The 12922-nt window shown below is 39.5% G+C and overlaps 1 protein-coding gene across 1 annotated transcript in view; it reads right to left on the bottom strand.

Moving 5' to 3' along the window:
• DNAH6 (dynein axonemal heavy chain 6) overlaps positions 1–12922 on the bottom strand; it is a 273547-nt gene that overhangs the window by 95004 nt on the left and 165621 nt on the right. The window contains exons 46-49 of the mRNA XM_082642773.1: positions 8074–8305; positions 4032–4184; positions 2598–2738; positions 317–559 (exon numbers count right to left, since the gene is read on the bottom strand). Of these exons, the coding sequence (XP_082498899.1) occupies positions 317–559; positions 2598–2738; positions 4032–4184; positions 8074–8305 (769 nt within the window). The remainder of the gene's footprint in view (positions 1–316; positions 560–2597; positions 2739–4031; positions 4185–8073; positions 8306–12922) is intronic.

Raw genomic sequence — 12922 nt, 5'->3', positions numbered from 1 at the left:
TTCTTATTAAACACTGCAGAGGTGACTAGTTCTCTGCTTAACTTTAATTCTGTTGCAATGTCCATACCATGCTCCTGAGTCAAGGACCCTTATGTAAATGATAGAAGACAAAATCTAAATATCAAAGAAGGGGAAGGCCTTTTGACTGACAGCATGAGACACTTTTTGGGCATACTGTAGGTTTTCAAGGTCATGTATGGGATGGAGAGAGGTCCAGTAGGCAAGATGGAACATAGATCTTCCACTCATTCTGGCAAAAGTTTTGAGTCCAGGCAAAAAAAGAAGTTTTTTTAAAAATTAATAATATTAAACTTACTGAAACCAACTGCTTCTTTTTTTCACTCAGCATAGACAAGTAGAGATTGATGAGTTCCAAGTAGGAGGTGGGCGTTGTGTAGTACCGTCTCCGGAGCTCTGTGTAATAGCGTTCCGCCATACTGGAGACACTCAAGTGGACATTCACACACATGAGGGAGAGTTTTTCTTTCAGTTCTTCATTTACAGCATCAACATTTGAGAAAAACGTCTTTGATACAGAAAGAAGTGCTTCTCTGGGCCACTGTAAATAAAGATATGATTTGGAAAGTCTGTTGCTCATTTCCATAATACACAGTTTAACTATGAAGAAAAATGCATTTCTCTGAAAGTCTTTTTTGCCTTGTCCCCCCCTTTCACCTTGTTAACTCCTACTCATGTCCATGATGTTTCATGAATTGAATGGCTGTGCTCATTTGAGGGAGGTCCTGGGTCTGCATTTGCTGACCCCAGCACAGTGTCTGGTACACAGAAGTTTTTCAAAAACTATTTGATTGATTGAATAAACGTGGGTATTTTTAGCATAATTGCATGAATAAAATCACATCCACTATGAGGACCTCATGTCCTCTCTCTGTTTATTATACAGTTTGAGTGTCAGGTTCATGGTTATAATCACTGTCCTGTTCACCTCAACTCCTTTGCTCCTCTCTTGTCTCTTTGCTCAGTCAAGTGCAACTCTCTGTTACCCCACACCTGCAACTGTGCAGGTAGCACGGCTGGAGAAAACCCTCACAGCTGTGCTGACTGACCTCACTGTCAATTCATGTCAACTAGCTCAAGCGGGTTCTTAGCTCAGCCCTGAAATGCTTCTACATTGTCTCATCCGTCACTCCTGTACCCTCATGAGTATTTTGCACCCTATGTTACTTCCTCAGACTGCTAACACTTCCTCTTTCCTCTTCATTCTCAGCTCATTACCTTGCTCCCCACATCACTAAAAAAAAAAAAAAATAGAAGCAATGCAAACAGAATTTCAATGAATTTTCAGCCCCACATCTTCCCCTCTACTTGCATCTGTGAGCTTACACTCTGGGGTGAGCTGTGCGTGCTCCCTGCCCATGTCAGCCCCTTCACTGGTGAAGCCATCACATCCCTTCTTGCCTATTCAGTGACACTGGTCCAACAATGCCTAACCCTGCTGCACCATCAATATAATTCTCTTTTCTGAATCTTTTCCATCAGCAGACGTGTGTGATTTGTGTTCTCCACTTAAAAAAATACTCCTCTCTTGACCTCACATACCCCTCTAGCTATTACCCATCTCATAGTGTTCCTTTGTGGCAAAACTCCTTGAAAGAGTTGCCTCTGATTCCCCTCCTTTCTTCTCTCTTGAAGCTTCTACCCCATCACTCCACGGGAACAGCTCTTGTCAAGATCACTGGTAACTCTACACTGGTAAATTTAATAGCCTTCTCTTCTTTATAAATTCTATTCTGCCTTTCTTCAATGATTGTCATTGTCATCCCTTGCACATGAGTAAATTCCTAGTGGGCTTTGAAGCTAATGTAAGTACCCTTGAGGAGTTACTGGACAATGTGTTACCACTTTAAAATCAAGCAAGTTCAGACATATACCCGGAAAAGACAAAAACTCTAATTCAAAAAGACACATGCACCCCTATATTCATAGCCAAGACATGGAAGAGAGACCTAAATGTCCATCGACAGATGAATGCATAAAGAAGATGTAATGTATATCTATATCTATATCTATATCTATATCTATATCTATATCTAGATATAGATAGATAGATATAGTGGAGTATTACTCAGCCATAAAAAAGAATGAAATAATGCCATTTGCAGCAATGTGGATGGATCTAGAGATTATCATACTAAGTTAAGTCAGACAGAGAAAGACAAATGTCATATGATATCACTTATATGTGGAGTCTAAAAAATGATACAAATGAACTTATTTACAAACAGAAATAGACTCACAGACATAGAAAACAAACTTATGGTTATCAAAGGGGAAAGGTGGGGGGAGGGATAAATTGGAAATTTGGGAGTACCAGATACACACTACTATATATAAAATAAGTAAGTAACAAGTTCCTACTGTATAGCACTGGGAACTGTATTCAATATCTTTTAATAACCCACAATGGAAAATAATCTGAAACATATATATACACACATATATATACAATTGAATATATATATGTAACTGAATCACTTTGCTGTACACCTGAAACATTGTAAATCAATTATACTTCATTAAAAAATAAAATCAAGTGAGTCCTAATTCTCAAAGAGATATCCTGTGATGTCACCAACCTGGACAAACCAATCAATGGTGCAGCAGTTCACAAGGGATGGAAACATCCGGCATCGGGACCGAAAGGCCTCCCCAACGGGGCTCATGCAGAGAACAATGTGCAGCTTCTGACGGACTCTGCTGATAAAGTATTGAAACACCTGACAAAAAGAAAGACATTTTCAATTTAGAATAGGCTGAACCAACCATGAAAATAAGTGTTGGCTAATGCATCTGACTCTACCAATATCAAATTTAAAAAATGTTAGCATAGTGGATGTATGAATTGTTTTAACATCCCATTCCAACCCCTTTTTCTCATGCAGCCTGGAAAGATTAAATGACGTTTTGCAGACTCTGTTGCAACTTGGGTTTGGGATGTGATGTAGGTCCTCTTCATCAGTGGAGTTAAGGAGACCCCTTGAATAAAGTGGAGAGAGATAGTCACACAAGGCTTTGCTTTGGGGTAGGAGACCATTGGGAGAAAGAGACAGGGTACAGGGCAACTATTTTTGCAGGTGCAGAGCCTGGCAGAAATGGCATGGACCTGGGGTCACTATCTCTGGATGTGGCTCCTTACTTCAGCTGCTCCCAACATGGTGGGGGACACATGGCTTTGGAGCTGGCAGCTGAAACAGTAGCACACTGATTGGTTAGAGGTTTCCTGGATCAGCAGAATGGTTGTGGCAGAGGCAGCAGTGTCCTTGACTGTTGACTTCTACAGTGTCATTTCATAATCATTCCAAGGAATTCAGCCTGGAATCCCTTTCTTTAGCCTTCCCAATGGTTATGTCCCTCGAATAAAACCATTTCTGCTTACATTGGTTGTCTGTACCTATAAGTCCTGACCTAGCAGTGGAGGGAATTCTCGTGAAAGGACACAGAAGAGATGATATGAGAAAGACTGGCCCAAAAAGTTAGATAAGGTGCAGAAAGAAGAGAAAGGCCTGGGCTAGACAAATAGCAACTTACAGAGTGTAGCACGGTGTTGGAGAAATGGATGTGGACAGCAGCTGTGTTGTGTGTGTGTGTGTGTGTGTGTGTGTGTGTGAGAGAGAGAGAGAGAGAGAGAGGTTGAGAGAGACAGAATGCATTTCATAATCTTGCCAATAGGAAAGGCAGTCAAAAGCACTGAACTCCTTAGGCAGGGCACTGGGTGTGTGTGAAATAAATTTGTGTTTAAGAAGGATAAGAGAAGCTTTCTAGTTTGGACAGATCTATGATCTCCATGGGGTAGTAGGGTTTCTGTTTTCTGCTTTCTATAACAGTTTCTGGAAGTCTGATGAACCAATGCTTTAAATGTAGGAAATAAAATACATAGGATTACAAAGGAAACAAATTATATTGAAAAAATTCTATCCATGGGCTGCTTAAGGGGATTTGTGGGCCACTGGAAAAAGGCTAAGACAACTTTTTGTTTTCCAAAACCTTCTTACCATTCTGACATGTCCTACCTCATCTCTATTCCCCTCAGAAATTCCTACTTCTTTCACTCTTGGTCTGGTGGCTGCTAAAACTTGCTCCAGTTCATCCTTTTCAAATAAATTAGGCACTTCACCTGAATTCAGGATGTTATTTATATCTTCTAGAAACTCTTCTACTACAATCTGTAGAAGAAAGCAGAGTGGTCATTATACCTTATTCAACCATTTTACATTTACTGCCTGTATATTACAAAGCAAATATATGATCTACAATTCACATTGAGTTAATTTTATTTTTAAGAGAACATGACCCTGGGGGAGTGGCCAAGATGTCAAAGTAGGATGACCCTAAGCTTACCTCCTCCCATGGCACACCAAAGTTACAACTATTTACAGAGCAACTATCAATGAGAGTGACCTACATAATGCATAGAAATATAAACAGAGAATTAGGCAAAATGAGGCAACAGAGGAATATGTTCCAAATGAAGGAACAAGATAAAACCTCAGAAGAAGAACTAAGCAAAGTGGAGATAAGTAATCTACCTGATAAAGAGTTCAAGGTAATGACCATAAAGATCCTCATGAACTAGAGAGAAGACTGGATGAACACAGTAAGAAGTCTAACAAAGAGAAGATATAAAGAAGAACCAAACAGAGCTTGTTTTTAAAATTTCTATGAAAATACAAAAGATCCTGAATAGACAAACTCATCTTGAGAAAGAGGAACAAAGGTGGAGGTATCATGTTTCCTGAGGTCAAACAATACTAGAAAGCTACAGTATTCAAACAGTATGGTATTGGAACAAAAACAGACTCATAGATCAATGGAACAGAATAGAGAGCCCAGAAATAAAACACACACTTCTATGGACAATTAATCTACATGAAGGAGGTAAGAATATACAATGGGGAAAAGACAGTCTCTTCAATAAATGGTGCTGGGAAAACTAGACAGCTATGTCCATAAAGAATTGGACTATATTCTCATACCATATACAATATATACTTTCTGTCCATTTCCTTTCTCTTCTGAAATTCCCACAATGTGGGTATTGTTTGTTTTGATTGTGTCCCATCAGTCCCATAGGTTTTCTTCACTCTTTTTCTTTCTTTTTATGCTTCTGACTGGATAATTTTAAATGTCCTGTCTTCTAGGTCACTGATTCTTTCTTCCACATGGTTGAATCCTTTTGAAGCTCTCTATTGAATTCCTCAGTTCAGTCATTGTATTTTTCAGCTCTAAGATTTCTGTTTGGTTTTTTAAAAAATTGTTTCTATTTCTCTGTTGAACTTCTCATTTGTTTATGCGTTGTTTTCCTAATTTCATTTAGTTGTCCATCTGTGTGTTTTTGTAGATCACTAAACTTTTTAAAGAGGATTATTCTGAATCTTTGTCTGACAATTCACAGATCTTCCCTTCTTTAGGGTCAGTTATTGGGGCTTTATTAGTTTCCTTTGGTGGTATCATGTTTACCTGGTTGTTCATGATCCTTGATTCTTTACATTGTCATCTGCACATTTGAGTAAGTGATCTTCTCTTCCAGACTTTACTGGTTCACTTTGGCAGAGATTGTTCTTCACCAGTCAGCTCAGTTTGGGTTTCTGGACATATCAACTGGTAATATCTTTGAGCAGGTGGGACTTGCTATCAATGTCTATTTTAGGGTAGGGATAATGCCTGAGCTCTGAGGTCATGGGTGATGCAACTGGCTGAGAACAGTTGGACAGGACTTCTGACTTGGTTTTAAATGAGCAAGGCTATAGGATGAGCTCTGTGATTGCCTGGGTTCTCTTATCAGGTTTCCTAGACTGTTGGGACTGGGTACTATACTTAGCTGTAGGTGGGGCTATGAATTAGCTTCCCTGCCCTGACAGAGTGGAAGAATGGGTTCCAAGCCCAAAAAGGATTTTTGTGGTCTGGTGGGGTGGGGCGTGGCAGGGAGGTACACTCATCTTTGGGCACTGTTATGAATTAGCCCCCTTGCTGAGGTGGAGAAGGAGAGCTGGTTCCAAACATCTTCCTAGGTGTTTCTGGTCAAGCTTTCTGCTTGGAGGGGCTGGGAACTAAGCAGTGGATGGGACTATGAATTAGCTGCCTTGCCTGGGAGGAGCAGGAAACTGACTCCAAGGCTGGAAAGGCTCTTTGTTTGTGTTCTGGACTCAAGCTGATCTGCACCCCAAGTTCCATGGCTGGACAGTGTCACTCCACTGGCTTTGCCCTGTGGGCCATCTACTCTGTCTGCCATACTCACCTCTTGAGCGCTGCTGGCCTACACAGCTTTCCAAGTGTTCTGGCCAGGCTTTCTGGCTGGGAGGGGCCAGGAGCTACACTCAGCAGTGAGCAGGGTATGACTGGGTGGGTGGGGGGACAGGACCAGGCTCCAGGGCTGGCAAGGCTCTTCATTTGAGGACCTCGAATCAGGCAGACCTGCACCCAGCTGAGTTCCCTGGTCAGACTGGCTCTGCAGATGAGCAAAGCTGCTGGCTTGGACCACTCTTGGGTGCTGTGGGTAAGAACTTGGTTTGTCATGATCTGAGTGCTGGTTGCTACATCCTCATGCCTTCTCTGTCACAGTCAGATTCCTAGAGGTCAAGCGCTGCAGATTCCTCCACCATCCCTGTGATGCAAGACTGGAGTGAAACTCCCAAGATGCTACCCAGAACACTGCGGGAGCTGGATGTCCACCCTGGGCTCTTTCTTCCCGCTGGAGAGACCCCAGGCTCAGAGGAGACCTCTTGATGTGGTGCTGTGCTGGCCTGGGAGGAGGGCAACGTGGTCAGTGTGTCATTGCTCCTCTTACCCTTCTAACGTGGACTTTCTTGGTCTCTGTGGTGCAGGGGTGTGCTTCAGCCTCACCCCCCAGGTTCTAGGATTTTCTCCATGTCTTGTCCGTGAATAATTGTTAGGTGTTCCTGTGAGGGGGAGCAATGTCGGGACTGACCTATGTCACCATCTTGGTGATGTCACTTGCTGTCACTTTGTTCTTGCATTATTTTCCTGATGTCATGAAATTGTTTATGTGTTCTCTTGTAGCTCTCTGAGCATCTTTAGAAAAATTATTTTGAATTCTTTGTGGGGCAATTTGTGGATCTCCATTTCTTTGGGCCGGTTATTGGAGGTTTACTGTGGAGTCACGTTTCCCTGATTCTTCACGATCCCTGTAGACTTACGTAGATGTCTGCCCATTTGAAGAAGCAGTCACCTCTTCCAGACTTTATGGGCTGACTTCGGTAAGGGAGACTTTCAGCAGTTGGTGGGGGCACGCTGGGGCACTAGACACAAGTTCTAGTGGGGCAGGGCACCGAATATGGGGGCATGTGGTGTGGGGAGGTTATGTGACTTCGGCTCAGGCCACAGTGGCCACACACTCAGCTGCAGGTCTTTTCTCATTTGTAAAAACTATTTACATACTCAGATATAAGGTCACTGCTTGTCACAGATGTTAAAAACATTTTTCCTACTTTATTCGTACTTAGTCATTTTCAAAATTAAAATGAAGTTTAAAGTATTTATGTATCAGATTTATCACTTTTTTATTCCTTGGCTGATTTCTATAAACGTTTATTTTCCCTAACATTAAAAGTGTAATCACTGTAGACAATCCTCTATTATGGAATAAATTCAGGATCAGTTAAATTTGTTGTAGACATAGATGTAATCTTATTTTAAATTTAATTTAACCAAAACATATCCATTAATTTTTCCTTTCCTTGAGTAAAGCATGTTCCCCTAATTGATTTCACTTAGGGAATTACTTTCTTATATTTATTTCTACAGGAATAGTTTATTACCTCTCTTTTCTATGCCCTTTCCTTCCAAGAAAAGTTAAGTCCTTTCTCACCCTCTTAACCTCTGATCACATTTACTTACTTAGAATTTAAAGGGGGAAGCAATAGTTGGTAAAAGAAGTAAAAATGTATCATAAAAGTCTTTCATAAGGCCCAAGAACTCTGTTATTAGAGGGAATGATTCCCTGAACTACATCCTAAAAACTATTTGAAGCACACACACGTGATTGTAACATTTGTCCTTTTCCTGTTCTTGCTCTTTGGTTATTTAGATACGTACCTGGGTGTCCGTGAAGAGGAAAACCATATTTCTGTCTTCTACCCCAGCCAGTTTGTACAGCTTCCTCAGGTCTTCATGAAAACAGTCATAATTATACCCCCGGCTCAATTCAATCTGCAAACATCTGTAACCACATATGTGAGCTGCAAGTCTTGTAAGACACTGCTTTCCTGTGCCTCCTACTCCAACCAGCAGGGCATTGCCTCTTTCCTGACGAATCATGCGGGCGATCCTGCAGGAGACAAAGCAGACAAAGGTTTATTTCAAGTGTACAGACAAGGCTTCTGCTCAGAGGGCCTGCCCCAGTGTGGAAGGCTGGTGGCCTCTGGAGGGTCATGCCCCAGCCAAAGGCCACAGGGAAGAGCAGGGTATGTTTGAGGTTCATGGTTGGGAGAAAAGCACCATTGCTTTCCTTATATCCATCTCTCTCCCATTTCCTATAGGGTGTTGGCCTTCGTCACGCAAATTAAGTATGGTAAAATCTCTTCTCCCTTCTTCAAAGTGTGAAGGATTTTGTTAGGGATCCTGGCTGCTCTAGGCCACTACTTATATTAACCATTATATGGGCAAGCAGGTCTCTATTTCTAAGGATGAGCAAGAGAAAAATCACTGAATGTAGGAGAGGAGACTGCAGCTCAGAAAACATCAACAGGAATAATCTGAAATGGATTTACTATATCAACAAAAATTTAGAAAATTTCTGATTCATGTTAACAATAAGAATTTTTTAAAAACTGCAATCATGATACTAGAGTGAGCACTCAGAAAGGGGAAAAAAATCCAAGTGTAGGAAAAATTGATTGTTGATGGAAAGTCTGACTACCAAATTGAAAACCTCAGTGGAAGATGGGTCTCACAAATAGGATACTGGGGAAAATTGAATAGGTGAAGTAGAAGGCCAACACAAGGAATTTAGCCAGACCTCAGAGAAAAAAAGATAATTATATTAAAAATGACAAGAGAGAAAATGGAAGGTAAACAGGAGAAACAAATTGAATCCCAGAGGCCACACAATAGGAATTGTAGGAGAAATAAGAGGGGATAGAGCTGAAATAATAGAAGAAACCCCCAGAGCTGAGCCCCTAGATCTGAGGAAGTCACTCAGTGTCAGGAAAGAAAGTCAAAGAAGACAAGCAAAACACTAAGTATTTTCTAGGAGATCTATAAATATAAAATAAACTATGTGTGTGTGTGTAGGTGAATGTATGCATGCATGCATATATGAATCAAAGTATGAAAGATAAATCTATATTTTAGACATAATTGAAAATTTGTGAGCGTCTGAAAAATAGATATAATAGATTACTCCCAAAAGGGACAAATAATTTTAGGCTGGCCTCAGGCATCTCTTTTACAAAATGACATTCCACAATAGTTAAGAGGGAGAACTATCATGTTATTTCTCAGAGAGTAAACCACCTGCAAATCCTTCCTAAAAGAGTCCTTGAAGGTATATAGAGAAGTATGAATAAAATTCAGAAACTCAAGAAAAAGGAGGAAGGGATGTCAGTATAAAAGTGAGCAGTTTGTATGAGAGTCAAGTTCATATACTGTTGTTCAGATAAAAAGGTAGTGGTAGGGCTTCCCTGCTGGCGCAGTGGTTAAGAATCTGTCTGCCAATGCAGGGGACATGGGTTTGAGACCTGGTCTGGGAAGATCCCACATGCTGTGGAGCAATGAAGCCTGTGAGCCACAGCTACTGACCCTGCACTCTAGAGCCCGCGAGCCACAACTACTGAGCCCGTGTGCCACAACTACTGAAGCCTGCGTGCCTGGAGCCTGTGCTCGGCAGCGGGAGAGGCCACCGCAGTGAGAAGCCTGTGCACTGCAACAAAGAGTGGCTCCACTCACCGCAACTAGAGAAAGACCGCCTGAAGCAACGAAGACCCAATGCAGCCAAAAATAAATAAATTTGTATATAAAAAAGGATAATGGTAATGTCAATAAACTCACCTTAAAAAGAAGATGCAAATGTAAAAAAAATCTTTAAAAAAATTATCACCTAAAATCTCAGGTTGGGTCATCAGAAACTAAGAAATCATGGGAGAAATGTAAAAGCAGGTTTAATTTCTCTCTCTCAATCTCTCTCTTTTTTTTAAATAGCAAGGTATCTGTCATCTACTCTATTTTAATTCATGATGCTGATAACTGGAAAAAACAAAGTTCAAATATTTGAAAAGGATAATGGCTTTATTACTTTTTTTAATTAAGAAAGAAAAAACATGATCATTGTAACTGATGGGAAAAAACCATTGCTAACACTTTACCACTTGTAAGTTCCATCATGAGGGCCTGCATGCTGTCCTGCTCTCTATGGGAGCAGTGTGTAGCACATAGTAGGTGCTTCAAAACTAAATTTATGTTTGTTGACTTGTATGTGTGTGTTTACAAAAATGGAATTAATCTCTACACCACATTTTGTTTTGTGACTGTTTTGCTAATTAATGCTTTATGGACATTCTCATGCTAGTGAATACAGCAATAGATATACCATAATTTATTTAATCGGTTCCCTACTGATGGATATTTAGTTCTTTTCATGGTTTTGTTATCATATTGACAATATTAAAAAACAAACCTTAATGCTAGCTGTAAATAGAATCCTTTCAGATCATGAGAGAGAGAGAGAGAAAATCCATGAAACAAAAAAGAGGTTGCATTAAAATAAGTTAGAAAATAAGTTAGGATGGCATAAATGTGGTTGTTAAAGCCATGCTTTAAAATAATATTTAATTATATAGGCTTGTGGAGGCAAATGAAATGTGTTAAAGGCATAATGTCTAACTCTATGTGCCATAATCGAATTTTGTAAAAAAAAATATGCTTATAAATATATTTGAAAGCACCATACAATTTTAAGTGACTGTCTCTAGATGAGGAGGTGGAATTATGAACAATGTTTTTGTAAATTTTCCACAATAAGTGTATTTAGTATACAATCAGAAAAATAATCACTATTTTTTTTAAAGAAAACAAAGTAGATCTATTTCTTCCTTGTAGGAAATATAAAGATGTCTTCCTTATGCAGTAGTTCTATCATTAAAAAGATCTTGGTAATAGGAATTTTTATAAGTAAAATTACATTTATGAAAAAAGGAAATAAACATGTGATTTCTCATTCTAACTACCTCTGAAATTCAGTACACTATCACCATATCACCTATATTGAAGTAATCAACTTCTAAAGACCTTAAAAACTGTGAATTAGACGACAGTGGTTAAATAGTTCCTATGCGCCATCAGCTTTGGTGGCAGGGCATAGGAGCTGCGTAGCATGAGCTTAGAATGGGGAGCTTACAAGGACTATTTGAAAATGCTCCTCTGGGACAAAGCACAGAATCCTAGGTCATTATTCAGGATCTTCTGAAATAGTATCAAACTTACAGATCGGTCTTCTACAGCTTCACACTCTCTCCTGCCCTTACGGTGAGTGTGCTGTTTCACTGCCCAGAAAGCCTTGATAACACTGCTTTGTCTAGAATAGGAGTGAGCAAGAGATGGCCAAAACTTAACCCAAAGCTTGGTTTTTCAAAAAAATTTAAAAAAATTTTTATGGCCTATGAGCTAAGAGTGGTGTTTAGATTTTTAAATGGTTGACAAAAAAATCAAAAGAGTAATATTTTGTGATATGTGACATTATCACATGACATTCCAACATGTGTCCATAAATGAAGTTTTATTTGAGCACAGCTGTGCTCATTTATTCACGAGTGGCAGTGGCTGCTTTTATGTTACAATGGTGTATCTCTATCACAATGCACATCTAACAGACGACACTTCAGGTCATTTGCTTATATCTCCTCAGCTACCTCAGAGAGTATAAAATTGAGGACTGAATGGATATGTAATAATGTTTTGTTATTTTTTCCCATAATGCACAAGGGCTCTATAGTGGATGAAAATATTGAATATCATAAATATCTTGCACTTTATATGTTACTCTTTCATTGTTTCGTTTACATTATAGTAATTTGTTTTTTCCATCTGAGATTATTTTAAACAAATGACTTGTCCTTTCTGCTTCCCAGTGTTATTTTTTCTGTCAACTTACATATCAATAGATAAAAAACTCCCTCCATTGAGAATCCTCCAAAGTTACATTTTCTCTGCTGTAGTAGGCAAGAGATGGCTCTCCTAATTAGTAACTTTATTTTAACAGAGAGATCCATTTGACCATCCTTGTAGTATGGTGACAACTTTGGGGGAATGTAATAGGTAAATGGCTTGGTGCAAACTGCTCTTCAAAAACACAGGCTCTGAAGTAAATTTTAATTTTTTCTGAGTTGGGAAGGCTTTTATTCAGTTATCCTATGCAACAAAACAAAACAAGAACGTAGAATGTTAACAAATGGAAATGTAGTATCTGCTATATTGCTGAATATTTAGTGATTTTCCCAAAACTCATGCTCATAATGGAAGTCCTTTCTAACTGCTAATCAGCAGTAGGTGCTTGAGAGCTCTTACTTACGACAAGTAGAAATTCCTTTCTAGAAAAAAAGAACACGTCTACATAGTTATTTACATGGCTGTCCTTTCTGCAGGAAAACTAAATCTCCCCCATTTTACAAATGGATTTTAATTTCCTTCTGTAATATTTTAAGCAAACCTTGAGTAGCCTGATGATTCCCTTTCACAAAAGTAAGAGAGATTATAAATATAATTAAGATGACTTTGCCTATCGTCTGGTCTATTCTTCAGGAAGTTTCTCAGACCAGAGTTCTGTCATTCTTTTCTTTTCTTTTTTCTTTCAGGCTTAGGGCTTGCTTGAGCTATGGGAATAAAAGTTTTTAGGAGTTAGTGTGTGGGTATATTGGCAGGGGGAGAGATGGGAAGCAAGTAGTATCTTGAC

Source organism: Mesoplodon mirus, assembly GCF_964341445.2.
Source record: "Mesoplodon mirus genome assembly, chromosome: 14".
NCBI classification, from domain to species: Eukaryota; Metazoa; Chordata; class Mammalia; order Artiodactyla; family Ziphiidae; genus Mesoplodon; species Mesoplodon mirus.
Note: the sequence above shows the minus strand (reverse complement) of the source record. Positions and strands in the feature narration are given on the sequence as shown.